This window comes from Lynx canadensis, chromosome A2 (assembly GCF_007474595.2).
Source record: "Lynx canadensis isolate LIC74 chromosome A2, mLynCan4.pri.v2, whole genome shotgun sequence".
Lineage (NCBI taxonomy): Eukaryota > Metazoa > Chordata > Mammalia > Carnivora > Felidae > Lynx > Lynx canadensis.
Genome location: NC_044304.2, coordinates 91,095,149 through 91,118,225, shown reverse-complemented (window position 1 = coordinate 91,118,225; position 23,077 = coordinate 91,095,149). Strand labels below are relative to the sequence as shown.

At 36.9% G+C, this 23,077-nt stretch overlaps 1 protein-coding gene across 4 annotated transcripts in view; it reads right to left on the bottom strand.

Moving 5' to 3' along the window:
- Positions 1–23,077, bottom strand: part of RUNDC3B (RUN domain containing 3B) — a 154,796-nt gene that overhangs the window by 32,125 nt on the left and 99,594 nt on the right. For all 4 annotated transcript variants that reach the window (XM_030307893.1, XM_030307895.1, XM_030307894.1 and 1 more), the window contains 2 exons: positions 22,515–22,683; positions 21,507–21,664 (listed from right to left, as the gene is read on the bottom strand). In XM_030307893.1, coding sequence (XP_030163753.1) covers positions 21,507–21,664; positions 22,515–22,683 — 327 coding nt within the window. The remainder of the gene's footprint in view (positions 1–21,506; positions 21,665–22,514; positions 22,684–23,077) is intronic.

The window sequence follows — 23,077 nt, the reverse complement described above, 5'->3', positions numbered from 1 at the left end:
ATTTTTAAGCCCTCATGGGCATGACAGAACTATTTGATGAATACAATTTATTCTCTGGAATCTAGCTAAAGCCTGAAAATTCCTTTCTAAATATGTAATTTGCACTATATATAGGTATATAATTTGCCAAAACACTTCATTTTTCTTAACTAAGTATAATACAATATAACATAATACGACTCTGGATTGATCATGAACACTGAAGAATTCACCTTTCCCTCCCCTGTCCCCCAGCCTACATACGCAGACACCTGCAGAATCAGCACAGACACTCTCCATGTAGCTTGTTAACATGCCTTATGATCCTGTGCTCTCCTGTGGACTACTCCCTCTAACTTGCACTTCTGAACTCTCCAAAGTGGCTCCAGGGGCCCTCTGCTCCAACCTTGCTAACTGCATGCCCCATCCCCATGATGTTCTGCAGACCCACACCATCCAACCTGCCCTAGGGAGGAATCCAGCCAAAGAGGCACTATAAGCCTAACACTGTGCAAGCAGCCCTGACAGTGACTGCTTCAAAAAAACTGCTGCCCTGATGAGAGGGAAATATACCCATACACCCAGCTCCATTGAAGCCCCAGAAGTGGGCTGGGGATAGACACCTGGTCTGACTGCAGTCCCCACCCACCAATGAAAGCCTCTCAGGGGACAACAAAGGAGAGCACTCTGCAGTTTAACATGACCACAGCTTTGGCAAATTCCTGGTCTGACTCAACTCAAGCCCAAGGCAGCCCCATACTGGCCCACTAGCAACACAGAAACCAAACCCTGCCCAAAACAATCAAAAACAGTCATTGCATATGACTGAAGAGAAATGCAGCTCAGTCACAGCAATAGGGTGTATTCGACGCACATAGGAGATGCCCCTGAAGCTCCAGGTTCTGGTAAATGGGAGATTGCTCTGTAGGGCACTATAGGACCTTTTCTTCATAAGGCCACTACTTTCAAGAGCCAGAGACATGGCTAACTTTCCTAACACATAAAAAAAGACACAGAAAGTTAGACAGAAATGAGGAGACCAAGGACTGTGTCCCAAATGAAAGAAGGGACAAAAATCACAACAAAAGAGTTAACAAAATGGAGATAAGCAATATATCTGATACAGAAAGTAATGGTCATAATCACTGAGCTTGAGAAAATATGGGAGAACCTCAGTGAAACTCTCAACAAAGACACAGAAAATATAAAAAAGAACCAAGCAGAGATAAAGAACTCAAAAACTAAAATTAAAAATATACTAGAGGGAATAGGGGTGGCTGGGTGGCTCAGTCAGTCGAGCATTCGACTTCAGCTCAGGTCATGTTCTCACAGTTTATGGGTTTTGTGTGGACAGTGCAGAGCCTGCTTCGGATTCTCTATCTTCCTTGCTTTCTGCCCCTCCCCTACTCATGTGCTTTTTCTCTCAAAAATAAACACCAAAGAAAAAGCCATTTTAAAACAGTAGAGGGGATGCTGGGAAGATGGCGGCATAGGAGGACGTCGGGCTCACCGCGCGTCCTGCTGATCACTTAGATTCCACCGACACCTGCCTAAATAACCCAGAAAACCACCAGAGGATTAGCAGAATGGAGTCTCTGGAGCCAAGCGCAGACAAGAGGCCCATGGAAGAGGGCAGGAAGGGCGGAGAGGCGGCACGGACTGGCGGGAGGGAGCCGGGGTGGAGAGGCGGCCCGCCGGCCAAGCAGAGCCCCCGAGTCTGGCTGGCAGAAGCGGAGGGGCCAGATGGAGTGTGTTCCGACAGCAAGCGGGACTTAGCATCTGGGAGGTCATAAGTTAACAGCTCTGCTCGGAAAGCGGGAAGGCTGGAGGACAAAGGGAGGGAGAGTTGCTGAGCCCTGGGACGACAGAGCTCAGTTTGGCGGGGAACAAAGGCGCTCGCCAGCGCCATCTCCCTCGCCCATCCCCAGCCAAAATCCCAAAGGGAACCAGTTCCTGCCAGGGAACTTGCTTGCTCCGCACAAACACCCAACGCTGTGCTTCTGCGGAGCCACCCCTCCGGCAGCGGGTCTGACTCCCTCCCGCTGCCACGGGGCCCCTCCTGAAGTGGATCACCTAAGGAGAAGCGAGCTAAGCCTGCCCCTCCTGCCCCCATGCACATTGCCTACCCACCCCAGCTAATACGCCAGATCCTCAGCACCACAAGCCTGGCAGTGTGCAAGTAGCCCAGATGGGCCATGCCACCGCACAGTGAATCCTGCCCCTAGGAGAGGGGAAGAGAAGGTACACACCAGTCTGACTGTGGCCCCAATGGTGGGCTGGGGGCAGACATCAGGTCTGACTGTGTCCCCGCCCACCAACTCCAGTTATTCAAGACAGCACAGGGGAAGTGCCCTGCAGGTCCGCACCACTCCAGGGACTATCCAAAATGACCAAACGGAAGAATTCCCCTCAAAAGAATCTCCAGGAAATAACAACAGCTAATGAACTGATCAAAAAGGATTTAAATGATATAACAGAAAGTGAATTTAGAATAATAGTCATAAAATTAATCACTGGGCTTGAAAACAGTATAGAGGACAGCAGAGAATCTCTTGCTACAGAGATCAAGGGACTAAGGAACAGTCAGGAGGAGGTGAAAACCGCTTTAAACGAGATGCAAAATAAAATGGAAACGTCCACGGCTCGGATTGAAGAGGCAGAGGAGACAATAGGTGAACTAGAAGATAAAATTATGGAAAAAGAGGAAGCTGAGAAAAAGAGAGATAAAAAAAATCCAGGAGTATGAGGGGAAAATTAGAGAACTAAATGATACACTAAAAAGAAAAAATATACGATAATTGGTATCCCAGAGGAAGAAGAGAGAAGGAAAGGTGCTGAAGGTGTACATGAAGAAATAATAGCTGAGAACTTCCCTGAACTGGAAAAGGAAAAAGGCAATGAAATCCAAGAGGCACAGAGAACTCCCTTCAGACGTAACTTGAATCGATCTTCTGCACAACATATCATAGTGAAACTGGCAAAATACAAGGATAAAGAGAAAATTATGAAAGCAGAAAGGGATAAACGTGCCCTAACATATAAAGGGAGACCTATAAGACTCCTGACTGATCTCTCTTTTGAAACTTGGCAGGCCAGAAAGGATTGGCACGAGATCTTCAATGTGATGAACAGAAAAAATACGCAGCCAAGAATCCTTTATCCAGCAAGTCTGTCATTTAGAATAGAAGGAGAGATAAAGGTCTTTCCAAACAAACAAAAGCTGAAGGAATTCGTCACCATTAAACCAGCCCTACCAGAGATCCTAAGGGGAATCCTATGAGACAAAGTACCAGAGACATCGCTACAAGCATAAAACATACAGACATCACAATGACTCTAAACCCGTATCTTTCTATAATAACACTGAATGTAAATGGACTAAATGCGCCAACCAAAAGACATAGGGTATCAGAATGGATAAAAAAAACCAAGACCCATCTATTTGCTGTCTACAAGAGACTCATTTTAGACCTGAGGACACCTTTAGATTGAGAGTGAGGGGATGGAGAACTATTTATCATGCTACTGGAAGCCAAAAGAAAGCTGGAGTAGCCATACTTATATCAGACAAACTAGACTTTAAGTTAAAGGCTGTAACAAGAGATGAAGAAGGGCATTCTATAATAATTACAGGGTCTATCCATCAGGAAGAGTGAACAGTTATAAATGTCTATGCACCTAATACGGGAGCCCCCAAATATATAAAATAATTACTCATAAACATGAACAACCTCATTGATAAGAATGTGGTAATTGCAGGGGACTTTAACACTCCACTTACAGAAATGGATACATCATCTAGACACATGGTCAATAAAGAAACAAGGGCCCTGAATGATACATTGGATCAGATGGACTTGACAGATATATTTAGAACTCTGCATCCCAAAACAACAGAATATACTTTCTTCTCGAGTGCACATGACATTCTCCAAGATAGATCATATACTGGGTCACAAAACAGCCCTTCATAAGTATACAAGAATTGAAATTATACCATGCATACTTTCAGACCACAATGCTATGAAGCTTGAAATCAACCACAGGAAAAAGTCTGGAAAACCTCCAGAAGCATGGAGGTTAAAGAACACCCTACTAAAGAAAGAGTGGGTCAACCAGGCAATTAGAGAAGAAATTAAAAAATATATGGAAACAAACAAAAATGAAAATACAACAATCCAAACGCTTTGGGATGCAGCAAAGGCAGTCCTGAGAGGAAAATACATTGCAGTCCAGGCCTGTCTCAAGAAACAAGAAAAATCCCAAATACAAAATCTAACAGCACACCTAAAGGAAATAGAAGCAGAACAGCAAAGGCAGCCTAAACCCAGCAGAAGAAGAGAAATAATAAAGATCAGAGCAGAAATAAACAGTATAGAATATAAAAAAACTAGAGCAGATCAACGAAATCAAGAGTTGGTTTTTTGAAAAAATAAACAAAACATCTAGCCAGGCTTCTCAAAAAGAAAAGGGAGATGACCCAAATAGATAAAATCATGAATAAAAATGGAATTATTACAACCAATCCCTCAGAGATACAAACAAGTATCAGGGAATACTATGAAAAATTATATGCCAACAAATTGGACAACTTGGAAGAAATGGACAAATTCCTAAACACCCACACTCTTCCAAAACTCAATCAGGAGTAAATAGAAAGCTTGAACAGACCCATAACCAGCAAAGAAATTGAATCAGTCATCAAAAATCTCCCAACAAATAAGAGTCCAGGACCAGATGGCTTCCCAGGGGAGTTCTACCAGATGTTTAAAGCAGAGATAATACCTATCCTTCTCAAGCTATTCCAAGAAATAGAAAGGGAAGGAAAACTTCCAGACTCATTCTATGAAGCCAGTATTACTTTGATTCCCAAACCAGACAGAGACCCAGTAAAAAAAGAGAACTACAGGCCAATATCCCTGATGAATATGGATGCAAAAATTCTCAAGAAGATACTAGCAAATCGAATTCAACAGCATATAAAAAGAATTATTCACCATGATCAAGTGGGATTCATTCCTGGGATGCAGGGCTGGTTCAACATTCGCAAATCAATCAACGTGATACATCACATTAATAAAAGAAAAGATAAGAACCATATGATCCTGTCAATCGATGCAGAAAAGGCCTTTGACAAAATTCAGCACCCTTTCTTAATAAAAACCCTTGAGAAAGTCGGGATAGAAGGAACTTACTTAAACATCATAAAAGCCATTTATGAAAAGCCCACAGCTAACATCATCATCAATGGGGAAAAACTGAGAGCTTTTTCCCTGAGATCAGGAACACGACAGGGATGCCCACTCTCACCGCTGTTGTTTAACATAGTGTTGGAAGTTCTAGCATCAGCAATCAGACAACAAAAGGAAATCAAAGGCATCAAAATTGGCAAAGATGAAGTCAAGCTTTCACTTTTTGCAGATGACATGATACTATACATGGAAAATCCGATAGACACCACCAAAAGTCTGCTAGAACTTATACATGAATTTAGCAAAGTTGCAGGATACAAAATCAATGTACAGAAATCAGTTGCATTCTTATACACTAACAATGAAGCAACAGAAAGACAAATAAAGAAACTGATCCCACTCACAATTGCACCAAGAAGCATAAAATACCTAGGAATAAATCTAACCAAAGATGTAAAAGATCTGTATGCTGAAAAATATAGAAAGTTTATGAAGGTAATTGAAGAAGATATAAAGAAATGGAAAGACATTCCGTGCTCATGGATTGGAAGAATAAATATTGTCAAAATGTCAATACTACCCAAAGCTATCTACACATTCAATGCAATCCCAATCAAAATTGCACCAGCATTCTTCTCGAAACTAGAACAAGCAATCCTAAAATTCATATGGAACCACAAAAGGCCCCGAATAGCCAAAGTAATTCTGAAGAAGAAGACCAAAGTAGGAGGCATCACAATCCCAGACTTTAGCCTCTACTACAAAGCTGTCATCATCAAGACAGCATGGTATTGGCACAAAAACAGACACATAGACCAATGGAATAAAATAGAAAACCCCAGAACTAGACCCACAAACGTATGGCCAACTAATCTTTGACAAAGCAGGAAAGAACATCCAATGGAAAAAAGACAGTCTCTTTAACAAATGGTGCTGGGAGAACTGGACAGCAACATGCAGAAGGTTGAAACTAGACCACTTTCTCACACCATTCACAAAAATAAACTCAAAATGGATAAAGGACCTGAATGTGAGACAGGAAACCATCAAAACCCTAGAGGAGAAAGCAGGAAAAGACCTCTCTGACCTCAGCCGTAGCAATCTCTTACTCGACACATCCCCAAAGGCAAGGGAATTAAAAGCAAAAATGAATTACTGGGACCTTATGAAGATAAAAAGCTTCTGCACAGCAAAGGAAACAACCAAAAAAACTAAAAGGCAACCAATGGAATGGGAAAAGATATTTGCAAATGACATATCGGACAAAGGGCTAGTATCCAAAATCTATAAAGAGCTCACCAAACTCCACACCCGAAAAACAAATAACCCAGTGAAGAAATGGGCAGAAAACATGAATAGACACTTCTCTAAAGAAGACATCCGGATGGCCAACAGGCACATGAAAAGATGCTCAACGTTGCTCCTCATCAGGGAAATACAAATCAAAACCACACTCAGATATCACCTCACGTCAGTCAGAGTGGCCAAAATGAACAAATCAGGAGACTATAGATGCTGGAGAGGATGTGGAGAGACGTGAACCCTCTTGCACTGTTGGTGGGAATGCAAATTGGTGCAGCCGCTCTGGAAAGCAGTGTGGAGGTTCCTCAGAAAATTAAAAATAGACCTACCCTATGACCCAGCAATAGCACTGCTAGGAATTTGCCCAAGGGATACAGGAGTACTGATGCATAGGGGCACTTGTACCCCAATGTTTATAGCAGCACTCTCAACAATAGCCAAATTATGGAAAGAGCCTAAATGTCCATCAACGGATGAATGCATAAAGAAATTGTGGTTTATATACACAATGGAGTACTACAGGGCAATGAGAAAGAACGAAATATGGCCCTTTGTAGCAACGTGGATGGAACTGGAGAGTGTGATGCTACGTGAAATAAGCCATACAGAGAAAGACAGATACCATATGGTTTCACTCTTATGTGGATCCTGAGAAAGTTAACAGAAACCCATGGGGGAGGGGAAGGAAAAAAAAAAAAAAGAGGTTTGAGTGGGAGAGAGCCAAAGCATAAGAGACTGTTAAAAACTGAGAACAGGGGCGCCTGGGTGGCGCAGTCGGTTAAGCGTCCGACTTCAGCCAGGTCACGATCTCGCGCTCCGTGAGTTCGAGCCCCGCGTCAGGCTCTGGGCTGATGGCTCGGAGCCTGGAGCCTGTTTCCGATTCTGTGTCTCCCTCTCTCTCTGCCCCTCCCCCGTTCATGCTCTGTCTCTCTCTGTCCCAATAATAAATAAAAACGTTGAAAAAAAAAATTTAAAAAAAAAAAAAAAAAAAAAAAAACTGAGAACAAACTGAGGGTTGATGGGGGGTGGGAGGGAGGGGAGGGTGGGTGATGGGTATTGAGGAGGGCACCTTTTGGGATGAGCACTGGGTGTTGTATGGAAACCATTTTGACAATAAATTATATATATTGAAAAAAAAAGAGATAAAACAGTAGAGGGAATAAAGAGTAAACTAGAGGAAGCAGAAGGATGGATCAGTGACCTGGAGGACAGTGTAATGGAAAGCAATCAAGGAGAACAGGATAGAGAAAAAAAGCAAATAAAAGAGAATAGAATAAGGGAATTAAGTGACACCATCAAGTATAATAACATCTGCATTACAGGGATCCCAGAAGAATAGAGAGTAAAAGGGGTAGGAAATGTATTTGAAGAAATAATAGCTGGAAACTTCCCAAATGTGGGGAAGAACACAAAAATTCAGATTCAGGAGACAGAGATCCTCCAACAAAATCAACCCACGGAAGTCTACACCAAGACGCGTAATAATTAAAATGGCAAAAGGTAGTGATAAAAAGAAAATCTTAGAAGCAGCAAGAGAAAATAGTTACAAACAAGGGAAACCCCAGAAAAATATCAGCGGATTTTTCAGCAGAAACTCTGCAGACCAGAATGTAGTGGCATGATATATTCAAAGCGCTGAAAGGGAAAAATGTGCAGCTGAGAATATGCTGTCAAGCAAGGTTATCATTCAAAATAGAAGAAGAGACAAAAAGTTTCCCAGACAAACAAAAGTTAAAGGAATTCTCACCACTAAACTAACCTTACAAGTAATGTTAAAGGGGATTCTTGGAGTGGAAAGACCATAAGTAGGAGTAAGAAAAGTAGAAAACACACAAGTAGTAAAATTAAATATATCTATAAAAATCGGTAAGGGTTATTCACAAAATACAAGAATGTAAAGTATGACACCCTATTTGTAAAATTGTGAGGGAGGGAGGGGAATAAAAATGTAGTGCTTTTACAATGGGTTCAGACTGAAGCAAACATCAACTTAATATAGACTGCTAGATGCATAAGATTTTATATATATACCTAATGCTAATCAGAATCATAAACTAGTAATAGGTCTTAAAAAAAAAATAGAGAGAAGGGAATCCAAAGTATATCACTAAAGAAAGCCATCAAACCATGAAAGAAGAGAGCAAGAGAAGAAAGGAATAGAGAACTACAAAAATAATCATAAACAAGCAATGAAATGGCATTAAGTACATACCTATCAATAATTACTTTGAATGTAACTGGAGTAAATGCTCCAGTCAAAAGACATACGGTGATAGAATGGGTAAAGAAACAAGACCCATCCATAGGTTGCCTACAAGATACTCACTTCACAACTAAAGACACATGTAGATTAAAAGTAAAGGGACAGAGGGGCGCCTGGGTGGCGCAGTCGGTTAAGCGTCCGACTTCAGCCAGGTCACGATCTCGCGGTCCGGGAGTTCGAGCCCCGCGTCAGGCTCTGGGCTGATGGCTCAGAGCCTGGAGCCTGTTTCCGATTCTGTGTCTCCCTCTCTCTCTGCCCCTCCCCCATTCATGCTCTGTCTCTCTCTGTCCCAAAAATAAAATAAACGTTAAAAAAAAAAAATAAAAAAAAAATAAAAGTAAAGGGACAGAAAAACATCATGCAAATTGAAGATAAAAGAAAGTTGAGGTAGCAATACTTATATTGGACAAAATGGACTTTAAGGGTTTTGGATGGCTCAGTCTGTAGGGCATGCAATTCGTGATCTTGAAGTTGTGACTTCAAGCCCCATGTTGGATGCAGAGGTTACACTAAAAAAAGTTAAAAACTGGACTTTAAAACAAACACTGGAATAAGACAAAAAAGGACACTACATAATCATAAAAGGAAAAATGCAATGAAAAGATGTAGCAATTGTAAATACTTACATACACAACATGAAAGCACCCATATATATAAAGCAACCAATAACAAATGTAAAAAGAGTAATCAATAGTAATACAATAATAGTATGGGATTTTAACACTCCACTTACATCAATGAATAGATCATCCAAACAGAAAATGAAAAATGAAAAATGAAACAGTGGCTGTGAATGATATCTAACAGGTATATTCAGAATATTCCATCCTAAAACAGAACATACATTCTTTTCCAGTGCACGTGGAACATTTTCCAGAATAGATCACATGTTAGGCAACAAAACAAGGCTCAAAAAATTCAAAAAGAATGAAGTTATACCATGCATCTTTTTCAACCACACTGTTATGACACTAGAATCAACCACAAGAAAAAATCAGGAAAGAAGTCAAATACATGGAAGTTAAATAACATGCTACTAAATAAGAAATCAAAAAGGCCATCAAAAAATACATGTAGACAAATGAAAACACAATAGTCCGATATCACTGGGATACAGATAAAGCTGTTCTAAGAGGGAAGTTTACAGCAACACAGGGCTACATCAAGAAGCAAGAAACAGCTGAAATGAACAACCTAACCTTATACCTAAAGGAGCTAGTAAAAGAAGAACAAACAAGTAGAAGAAAGGAAATAATAAAGATTATAGCAGAAATTTTTTTAAAAAGACAACAGTAGAACAAATCAATAAAATCAGGAACTTGTTGTTTGAAAATATCAACACAATTTATAAACCTTTAGCCATACTTATCAAGAGAGACAGAGAGAGCGAGCGATAAAGAGAAGACTCAAATAAAAAAATCAGAAATGAAAGAGGAGAATTGACAACCAACACCATGGAAATACAAGCAATTATAAGAAAATATTATAAAAAATTATACATCAATAAATTGGGACAACCTAGAAGAAATGGGTAACTTCCTAGAAACATAACCTCCCAAAACTGTATCAGAAAATTGAAAATCTGAACAAATCAACTACCAGTAATGCAACTGAATTAATGATCAAAAACCTCTCAACAAACAAAAGCTCAAGAATGGATGGCTTCAAACATTTTCATCAAACATTTAAAAAAGGGTTAATATTTATTCTTCTCAAACTATTCCAAAAAATAGAAGAGGAAAGCAAGCTTCCAAATTCATTCTATGAGGCTAGCAATACCCTGATAGCAAAACCAGATAAAGACACTACTAAAAAAGAGAACTGCAGTATAACATCTCTGATGAACATACAAGCAAAATCCCCAATAAAATATTAGCAAACCAAATTCAACAATATATTTTTTTAAAAAAATCATTCACCAAGATCAAGTGGGATTTGTTCCTGGGTTGCAAGAGTAGTCCAATATTTGCACATTAATCAACGATACATGACATCAACAGGAGAAAGGATAAAAACTATATGATCATTTCAATAGATGCAGAAAAAACATTTGACAAAGTACAACATTCATTCATGATAAAAACCCTCAACAAAGTAGGATTAGAGGGAACATACCTCAACATAATAAAGGCCATCTATGAAAAGCCAACAGCTAACATCATACTCATTGGAAAAAAAAAATAGCTTTCCCCCTAACATTAACAACAAGACGAGGATGCCCACTCTCACCACTTTTACTCCACATAGTATTGGAAGTCCTAGCCACAGCAATCAGACAACAAAAAGGAAATAAAAGGCATCTAAATTGGTAAGGGAAAAGAAAATTTTTACTATTTACAGATGACATGATACTATGTATAGCATAGTATATCCAAATACTAAGCATATAGTAAAATATCTAAGTATAGTATAGTATAGTATAGTATAGTATAGTATAGTATAGTATAGTATAGTATAGTGAAGACTCCACCAAAAAACTGCTGGAACTGATAAACCAATTCAGTAAGGTATCAGGATACAAAACCAATATACAGAAATCCCTTCCATTGCCATATATTGATAATGAAGTAGAACAAAGAGAAATTAAGAAAACAGTTTCATTTACATTTGCACCAAAAATAATAAAGTACCTAGGAATAAAGTTAACCAAGGAAGTGAAAGACCTGTACTCCAAAAACAAACACCAATGAAAGAAACTGAAGATGACACAAAAAAGTGGAAAAATATTCCACACTCATGGATTGGGAGAACAAATATTGTTAAAATGTCCATACTACCCAAAGCAATCTACAGATCTAATGCAATCCGTATCAAAACAGCAACAGTATGTTTTATAAAACTAAAACAAACAATCCTAAAATGTGTATGGAACCGCAAAAGGCCCAGAATAACCAAAACAATCTTGAAAAAGCAGGACAAAACTAGAGATATCCCAGTCCCAGATTTCAAGTTACACTACAAAGCTGAAATAATCAAAACAGTATGGTCTTGACACAAAAACAGGCATATAGATCAATAGAACAGAGTCCAGAAATAAATCCATGATTATACGGTCAAGTAATCTACATCAAAGAAGGCAAGAATATGCAAGGGGGAAAGTCTCTTCAACAAATGATGTTGGGAAAACAGGACAGCTAAAGCACAACAATGAAACTGGACCACTTTCTCATGCCATACACAAAAATAAACTCCAAATGGATTAAAGATCTAAAGGTGAGACCTGAAACCATAACAATTCTAGAAGAGAAGACAGGCAGTAATTTTCTTGACATCGGCCATAGCAACATTTTTCTAGATATGTCTCCTGAGGCAAGGGATACAAAAGCAAAAATTACTCGGACTACATCAAAATAAAAATCTTTTTACCAGCAAAGGAAACAATCAACACAACAAATAGATAACCCTCTGATTGGGAGAAGTTATTTGCAAATGACATCTCTGATTAAGGAGTTAGTATCCAAAATATACAGAGAACTTATCAAATTCAACACCAAAACATCATCATCATCAAATTAAAAATGAAAAGACATGAACAGACATTTCTCCAAAGAAGACATGTAGATGGCCAATATGCACATGAAAAGATACTCAACATTACTAATCATAAGAGAAATGCAAATCAAAACCACAATATGTCACCTCACATCTGTCAAGATGGCTAAAATCAAAAACACAAGAAACAACAGGTGTTGCTAAGGATGTGGAGAAGAAGGAACCCTCAGGCACTGTTGGTGGGAATGCAAACTGATGCAACCACTCTGGAAGACAGTATAGAGGTCTCTCAAAAAATCAAAATAGTATTACAATATAATCCAGTAATTCCACTCCTGGGTATTTATCCAAAGAATACGAAAAGAGGATATGCACTCCCATATTTATTGCAGAATTATTTACAATAGCCAAATTATGGAAGCAACTGAACCATCCATGGATAGATAAATGGATAAAGAAGATACGATGTGTATGTACACACACACACACACACACACACACACACACACACACACACTGGAATACTATTCAGCCATAAAAAGGAATGAAATGTTGCCATTTGCAACAACACTGATGGATCTAGAAGATAGAATGCCAAGTGAAATAAATCAGTCAGAGAAAGACAAATACCATATGATTTCTCACGAGTGGAATTTAAGAAACAAAAAACAAACAAGGAAAAAAGTGACAAAAAGCAGGCTCTTAAATATAGAGCACCAACTGTCATTTGCTAAAGGAGAGGTGGAGAAATGGGTGAAACAGGTGAAGGGGATTAGGAATATACTCATAGTGATGGGCAGTGAATAATGTATGGAATTGGTGAATCACTATGTTGTATGCCTGAAACTAATGTAATACTGTGCATTAATTATAATGGAATTTAAAAAAACTAAAAACAAGAAGGGTATATTTACCCCTCTCCTCTGATAATGTGAACTATTTTACAGGCATTTTAATTAATTAAAATTTTTAAATTATTTTTAATTTAAAAAATATTTTGTAATTTTTTAAAATTTTTATTTATTTTTGAGAGAGACAGACAGAGAGTGAGCAGGGGTGGGGAGCAGGGGCAGAGAGAGATGGAGATACAGAATCTGAAGTAGGGTCCAGGCTTTGTCAGCACAGAGCCCAATGCGGGGTTCAAACCACGAGCTGTGAGATCATGACCTGAGCTGAAGTCGGACCCTCAACTGACTGAGCCACCCAGGTGCCCCTAAAATATTTTTTAATGTTTGTTTATTTTTGAGAGAGTGTGTGCATGCATGAGTGGGGAAGGGGCAGAGGGAGAAAGGGAGACACAGAATCCAAAGCAGGCTCCAGGCTCTGAGCTGTCAGCACAGAGCCCGACGTGGAGCTCAAACCTATGAACCAAGAGTTCATGATCTGAGCTGAAGTTGGTCACTTAACCAACTGAGCCACCTAGGTGCCCCTATTTTCATTTAATTTCAATAGAGTTAACATACTGTTATAACACACTGTTACATTAGTTTCAGGTGTATACTATAGTGATTCAACAATTCTATACATTATTCAGTGTACATCACAGTAAATGCAATCTTAGTCCCCTTCACCTATTTCACCCACCTCCCCACCGACTTCCCCTCTGGTAAACCTCTATAGTTAAGAGTCTCTTTTTCAGTTTATTTCTTTTTTTTTCTTTGTTTGTTTGGCATCTTTATTTTTAATAGAGACTCATCTCAGATAAAAATATATAGTCCCAATAAAAGATATTTCAATGTTTCCAGAAAAACTATTTGTTTCTAATAATACCTTGGTTAATATTTTATTATGCTGATCTTCCTCATGTTTTGTACCCATGTTTCCATATGTACTCTTCCCTTTATCTAGAAAAACCTTCCTTTCCTTCCTTTACCTGGTCACTTTAACTCCTGAAAAGCCCTATTCAAACATCAATATCTTAGTGATGCTTTCTCTGGACCACTATTCCTGTGCTACTTCTGTAAAGTGCACATATTTTTATTACTGTACATATATATACACATTCCTATACACTCCTCACATCATTTAGATATCATTTAGTCAATTCTGATATCCTCATAATTATCGTATTCACATTTAAATTTTCAGTACCTAGCATAGTTCCTAGAACAACATAGGTACTCAGTAAGTGCTTATGTATCAGAAAATATTATTTCAAAGGTTTGTCATTCTAAAATGGAAATCTGATCTGATGTGATACTGGTAACTCCACACAACTCCTTAACATGGAATATAAACTCATTTCTCACCTGGCCACATTTACATACACACTTGCCTTCTATGTTTGAGTAAGAAGCTAGCATACAGTTTCCTATATTTGCTGGATGCTTTAATCTCTTTTTGCTTTTGTTGTTTTCTCTGCCTGGGAGGTCTGTCTCTTCCCACCGTCATCTATCAAACGTCAAAGCCACTTTAAGGAATTAGTGTAAGCACTCCACCTTCAATCCTTCCCAGTTCGTTCTCCTTTGTTTCCCACTGTATACCATACACACCTCTATCATAGCACTTGTGACATTTTACTGCTCTTATTGTTTCTAGGTCTGTGGCCTCTGTAAGAGCTATGAGGACAGGAACTAGAACAAATTTATTTCTGTATTCTTAGCACCAAGCCACGCACCTAGGATACAAGAGGGGCTCAATAAATGTCAGCAGGATAAACAAATATTGAACTATAAAAACAAGTAAATTTGATCATTATCAAAATAAGCTATGGTTCACTTTTTTTAATCCAAAGGACAACACAGAGTTTTTCAAAAAAGGCATCTTGAAAAAGAATTTAATCTTCCGGGGAATAGCAAATACAGAATATATTCTACTTTAAAACTATTAGAAATTAATTACCACTGTATCTTTCTTGCTTAAAATAACAAAATATCTAGGTAGCTTTAATGTTTAGGGAAGCAATTAAATTGCTGTTCAGAGCATAATAAATACCACTGTGCTTTGCTAAACACCACAACAAACTTCTAGTCTAGTGGTTCTCTACCCTGACTATATATTGAAGTAACTAAGGAAGCATTTAAGAAATTCTGATACCCTAATCTCATCTCAGATCGATGAGATGAGATTCTACAATGGTGGGATCCAGGCAGTGGTATTTGTTAATGTTCCCTAAGTGAATATATTTTTTTTCTCCTGTGAAATAATAACAACTCCACACATAACTATCTGGCTGTTCCTTCTTGGTCTTTGTCGGGGGAGGTACCTTCTTCCTAAAGTGTTGGTGTTCCCAATGATTCCCTCCACTTCTATTCTCAAATCCTTAAGATTCCTTGTAAATAGAGATTATCCTGGCTTTAAAAATGAGATCCCACATTCTTTTGAGCCCTGGATGTAACATTTATGACTTTAAACAAAAGAGACAAAAAGAGAAGATTTTCAGTTTGGTCTTTTTCCTTCCTTTCAGAGATTAGGCTCAAGTCTGCTGTTACTTACAAGTTCTTATAAAAGATCTAGAATTCTATACTCTATTTTGATAGCAGTAATTAGTCATTCAAAGCTATTATTTTGTTCACATGATCCTTTAGCTTGTGTCTCCAAAATTGAGGGTTATCTTCTCTCCGTTACTCTGCTTCTTTCTCATTTACCTCAGAGGCTATGCTGATGCCCATGATGAGGGTTACTTTGGCAGCTGGACATAGAAGGCATATGACCCTTGGCACGTAGGATTTAATATCTGCAATTCCAAGTACTTCTGAGAAACCCCAAAGATGAGTGAAATGAAGCAATTAAAATTTTTTTTTATGTTTGTTTTTTGAGCGACAGAGAGAGCTTAGTTAGCAGGAGAGGAGCAGAAAGAAAGGGGGACAAAGGATTTGAAGCGGGCTCAGTGCTGACAGCAGCCAGCTCGACGTAGGGCTCAAATTCACGAACCATGAAATCATGACCTGAGCCAAAGTTGGACACTCAACTGACTGAGCCACCCAAGTGCTCCTGATATTGAAGGAACTTTTAATTTTAATAAGGGAATACATTTGAAGCCCATGGCTATGAGTTAAGTTCTGAGATTGAGTCTAACAAAAATCTTAATGGTACTGCAGTAAACCTTTGTTTTATTTTCCACTTATCACTTATTGTCAGATACGCTGTAATTCTTAGGATACCCTCCACTTCCATTTGTGACATGGCACATGGAGAAAATCTTAGGCCGTAATCATGAAAATGAAAGATTTAATATATCATGGTTTCAGGAATGCAGAATTTTATGCTAATGGTTAGAACGGCTGTGCAGAGAGCCCTAAAGATCAAAGAAAGTGAAGGCCACAAAACATGAATATAAAGAGGTTTCCACTAGACAAAGATGGGACAACATGATCATCAAAACTAAAATAATTACAAGCTATAGAAGCACACTGAATATGGGCGTTTCTGCTATAACACAGAAACAAAATAAAACGAAGTGTTCTGAAATATCACACTGGAAATAACCAGCCTTACGGGTAAAACAGAGGTAGGAGCTAACAATTCAAAACCTATTCAACTTTCTAACTATAACACACTTAAAAAAACAGTGACATTTCTAACAAAATTCCAAACCAGATTTAAAATATTGGTTAAATTCCCATTAAGTAAAGAAACATAATAATCATTTTACAACAACTTTAACAACAAAGTAAAAGCCATTTGATAGAAAAGGGTGGAAAGAAGGCTTGAGGCTGCTGAGGTTAAGGCTTGCCAAGAAGGCAACGATAGAATGCACAAACCTGGGTAAGGACAAAAAGAGCATCTTCAAGATAAAGTTCAACTGAACCAAAGGAATGCATGATGAAAGAGTACTACAGTGAGAGAGTGCCATCTATTGGTGCATTGCAGTATGTGCCCATATTGGTATTTTTGCATTCCATTCATGTTTCTTGTTGAGAAACAGTAACCTCAGGAAAAATCAACTATGACTCAAGGTGATTTCTTTGCTATAGGGACATCACATCCTAGTTTGTGAATCCTATATGAGTTAATTCACATTACAGAAGTGATTATATATAACAAGTTCATCATATTCTCAAAATAAGAGAGAAAGCAAAACAAAGAACAAAATCTTCATTTCACTGGTAACTAAGTAGGGCATCAACATTTTCTTCTGAAAGTCAACAATATCCTGTAAGAATTAATATATCCTCTAAGAACTAATAATGTACACTGTTCTGAGGCTGCCTACTCCTGTGGCTTGCAATGAGTGTTTTACAAAGAGTTATTTGTACAAGAGATCATCGATCTGAATATCTAAACCTGTGGTTGAGGACAAAGCTTTCCTCCCATGTAGGATACTCTTCAATTAACAATGTGACCAATGATGTCAATCTGTCCACTTGATTAGCTTATGATGTCCTTGTACAGAGAAACTGTCTTATTCTTCTCTGTATTCTATTACTCTCAAGTACAGAAGTATACACTTAAATAAGTGCTTACTGAAAAAAACTAAATACAAAAATGAAAAGTTTTCCACAAATCAGCATAAATGACAGTAAGTTTTTTTATAAGGCCAAAACCAATATATTTCATAATATTATGAGAAACTTTCCAAATATGATTCAAAATATAACTGATACATTAAGACTGTATTTATTTAGTGAAGTTTAATATATAAGTAAAATGGAGTTAAAAGTCATTTAAATAAATGTGTACCACAGATTTCAATAAAACTATCAGAATAAAAACCTAGAATGATGCTGTATTCTCAATGAAATGATAGGATTATTTCCAATCATTATTTGGAGATTTAAAATTATTTAATACTTTTAAACTCTACCACCATAAATGTAATCACTCAAATATATCTTTGTCAAAGCCTAATAATCCAAAATAATCCAAATTAGTAATATATCAGAGATCAATGAAGAAAAGACTTGCAGTTAAAGTTGATACCAGTAAAATCTTCAGGGGCCATGAATGTCTTCCTCACAATATACACAAACCTATATTATGGTTATAAATATTAATCCAAATGCCATTTAAAAACTAGATCTGAAAAGCAAATTTTTTGAAACTTGGGGATAACACAATCTAAGTCCAAACTCATTGTTTGATGTGTAGCATCTGGGCATGATAAAGTAAAATATTTTAAATTTACCATTTATCCAGGTGTATTTATTAAAGGAGATTTTAAAGTTTCTAGAGATCAAAACAGAGGAATAATCATTGAATGTTTTGTTTGTTCTAACTATATTATATACAACAGCATTTAATACTCATAGCAATCCACAAGGTAAATATCAATTCCAGTTTATAGATAAGGAGACAGAGGATACAGGACATTAAGACTGAGCTCGTAACGGGCAAATATAAAGCCAGTAGTATCTGAACACAGTCCACATATGCAGGAAAGCTTTAGAATGCTCCTCTACTACGTCACTCTTAAATTCTATTGCCAAAACTGTAGACTGTTCACATTTTTTGAGACAAATTAAACCATATTTTAACAGTTATTCAAAAACACACCAAACACATATTTCTCAACGCATTGAGAAATATATAAAAAGAATAAGGTAAGTGACAAAGGATTTAAATCAACCAGGAAAAGATAATTAACATAACGTGAAAGCAAATATTACATTCTACATAATCCATTTAAACCCCTCTCCTGACCTTTTCCTTTACACATCACAAATTTTAATCTTCTCAGGGCCACTATTATCTTCTCAGGATTAACAAAGAGAATTTAAATGCCCAGCTTTCACTGCAGGCCCTCCTAACTGTTGACAAAAATCTCAGCAAGAAAAGAAGGAAAAAAAGTCCACTCTCTCTACAACCACAAAAATGCCCAGAGTATTCAGTACCTGAGAGATGATTCAGTTGATGTAGTGAATTGTGAAGACTCTCAAAGGAATGTATCTTACTCTTCTATTCAGTATCCTTGTAAATGGTTTTTGCACAAAGGAATCTTTTAAGACAGCAATTTACACCTGGCTAAGATTGTAGCCATGTTATGTGAAAGTAAATCTTTAACCCTAAAGTCAGGAAAACAGCCTAATTCTGACTGTTGGCCTTCATTATTTATTTGTTGCTCTGATAATATTTAGTTTAAATCTCCTTAAAGGCGTTAAAAACAATTTTAAGTATCAATGACACTCTTATCATACATAAAACTGTGTTTTAGATTCCTTTTTAAAACTAAAAAGTTTGAGTCTTTTCCTTTTTTGATTGTTGTTTACTGTTTTGTTTTTTTAAATATAATACACTGTCATACACTGTATGACATACAGCTAACATACAGTATATACAAAGTGCTCTTGGCTTTGGGAGTAGATTCCCATGATTCATCGCTTACATACAACACGCAGTGCTCATCCCAACAAGTGCCCTTCTCAATACCCGTCACCCATTATCCCCTCTCCCCCCTTACAACCCTCAGGTTGTTCTCTGTATTTAAGAGTCTCTTATGGTTTTCACTCTTACGTGGAATTTGAGAAATTTAAGAAAAGATCATGGGGGGAGGGAAGGGGAAAAAATAGTTTCAAACAGAGAGGGAGGCAAATCATAAGAATCTTTTCCTTTAACTTATCCAAAGTACAATAAATGATACATTTTAATTCTTCAAATGAAAATATTTCTTTGATAAAATAAAAACTGATTTCACAATTATTTTTTAAGTTAACACCATTAAGACAGACTACCAACATCACCTGCAAATGAAAAATTAAATTATCTTTTTAATCTTTTAATGGTAGAGAAATAACTAGAAATCCATATTGTTTGGCTCTTGATATTTTTCTCCCCACTTATAGAAGTGAGGACTTATGGAAGGTATTAATCTGCCCCTCAATGAGTAATACTCCAAACGACAAACTCTCTTTAAAATATTAGGAAAAAAATAAATAATATGTGAACATAATTCTTTTCATCAAGATACAAATTCCTAGAAAGCATTAAAGTTTTATGTTTATTAATAAAAAATTTTTACTTAAAAATCATCTTTCACTTTGACTAGCTCTCAAAGGATCTCTGTGCAAAATATGTAACATCCTTTAATTAAAAGGAACCATAATTACTATACAGAGAGAAAAACATCTTAACCAAATGATTAAAACTAGTATCACTAAAAAAAGGCCAACAGACTCCATGGACCTCTGGGATATGATATCCACAGCACTGAGAGACATTCTATGTATGTAATACTGCATCCACAAATTGATGAGCTCATTCTGATCATGAGAAAAAGCAAATAAACTCAAACTGTGGGACATTCTATAAAATTACTAGCTTGTATTCTTCAGAAATAATCTCATGCAAGACAAAGACTGAGAAATTCTTCTAGGTTAAAAGTGACTAAAGAAGCAAACAACCAAATGAAAAACATGATTCTGGACTGGATCCTGTACCAGAAAAAGGAAAGCTGCAATAAGAGCCATTATTTGGATAACTAATGAAATTGAAATGAGTTATGGGTAAGATGAAAGTACTGTACTGAATTAAATTTAAGTTGATAGATGAACTATGCTTATATATGAGAATATTTCTGTTCCTAGGAAAGATACAACTGAAGTATTACGGGGAAAAGTTATGAGGTATGCAAGAGGGACAGAATTATGAGCAAATGTGGCAAGTGTTGAAAATTGGTAAATCTAAGAAATGCCCTATGGGAATTCTTTGTGCTCTCCTTGCAACTTCTCTGAAATTTTGAAATTATTTCAAAAAAAAAAAACTTTTAAATCATCTTTTAAGATTAAATATTAATGTGACAAGATTTTCACCATAAACAAATAATTAATAAAATCAAGTTTGACAAAATGGTATGATCAGTACAAGTGCTTTGAATAGTGATAATTTAAGGAGCTGGTACCAGAATGTAGATCAATACACAGCTTTCTTCATCAAAAAAAAAAAAAAAAAAAGTACTGCTATGGAAAAGGCTCTCCTAAACTGTGCTTAGTGATATTCTGGGACAGCCAGGTAACAAACACTGCACTGTCACTATACTCTGAGTGGTACTGGTCTTATATACCATCTTTTTTAACCAATCATCAGTCAACCAATAACTAACTAAATAAACACTTTTAAAAAATTATGTTTATGCATTTGAAAGAATACACACCAAGTTATAGCAGTTGACTCTGGGTAACACAACTGAAAGTAATTTTTATTTTCTTTCTATATTTTGTAATCTATCTATAATGAGCACGGATTACTTTTAAAATAAGAAAAGTAAACTTTTAAAAAAGAGTAAGTGGAAAAGAACTTAATAGCAAGCAATCAGACTTCTTGGAATTTGAATCCTATGTCAAAACATGACATTTTCTTATGTTTATACACTGCCAATATTTTTCCAAAAGGAGCTCACTTACAGCTGATCTTGAAGCTCCACAATTATATATTCTAATTGTTCCTTTTCCAGTTTATGGGCCAGATCAGAATCTTCAATCCTTTGAAGCAGTATTTTATTCTGGGAGACAGATTCAGACAGCTGGTTCTCTCTAAGTCGTAAGAGTTCTTCAAGATAACCCTGAAAATACAGTATCATTGAGATAAAGCAACTGCAAAAATCTAATATATATCTTGAAAGTAAATATTGAGTAGCTTAAATGCTATTCTTTCCATATTGTAATGAAACAATCTCAAAACATTATTGATGAAATCATAAAAAAATAATCCTTTTAATTAAATATGAAAATTTAACATATGTTCTCCATCATTTAAAGCCCTTCTCTGAAGTTCAATAAGATATGTTTGCTGCAATAAGTAGAATGGAAGTTTGTACCTTTTGACCCTTTCATCCATTTTACCCATCTCCACCATGTTATACATTTCTGGTGAACTGTTACTTTTTTTCAAAGGCAATGTATTTCTTTAGTCTATTTAAGAGTGCTTTTGCCTTAAGGTCTATGTCGAATGATATTAATATAGAATTCCTTTGCTTAGTATTTGTTTTATCTTTATTCTACTAAATGTTAAAATCTCAAACATATAAATGAAACTGCACACAAAACAATAAATTACTTTCTTTTTTTTTAAGTAGGCTTCACGTCGTGCATGGAGTTCAGTGTGGAACCCAATGTGGAGCCCAATGTGGGATTTGAACTCATGACCCTCAGATCAAGACCTGAGCTGAGATCAAGAATAGGACGCTCAACCAACTGAGCCACCCAGGAGCCCCTAAATGGCTTATTTTTATATTACAACATAAAATTAGAAGTTGAACAAACAAAAGCCTCTTTTAAAACTATGCCTGATTTTTAATTAAGAGGACAATTCAAGAACAGAAAGGAAGTAGCAGCGGGTCAATCTTTTGGCAGTGACAGTCCAAATGCAATAATGAGAATCAAATTAAATGACTTTTGGCAACTGATAAATACCTTCTGTTCCAAGGTTAGCTGATACTTTTGTTTAACTCTCTTACACTTGTTGAACCAACTATTCTCATCCATGATGAAAGGAGGCCCGACATTCTCTGGAGTGCTGCTTTCACTACCACTGCTTCCCAAAGTCCTCAGTTCTTCCTCGTCACTGCTGATACTATCAGAACTGGGAAGGTTAAAATTTTTTAAATAAAGTTAATATATTCCACTCTGTTAAGAAATATTTCCATATTTTGTAAGCTACTGGTGAGCAAACTGCAAATATTTAGCACTCCATATACAGTTATAAAAATGATATTATAAAGACTTTAGTTCCTGAAAAAAAAAAAAAGACAGCTAGCATAGGCTGCTGACTCCCTCTCACAGAGTTAAGCCTTGAGATGCTACGGAAATTCAGTTGAGGTTTATAGACCTAAGGAATTAACATAAAAACTGTGAGAACATTCTGAGAGAGAAAAGATTTCCAGAGAAGAGAACCACAAACCCCAAATGTGTTGCGAAGAACTTTCTAGCTATTTTTTCTCCACTGTCATAGGTAGTTCACTGCCTATCCAATATCC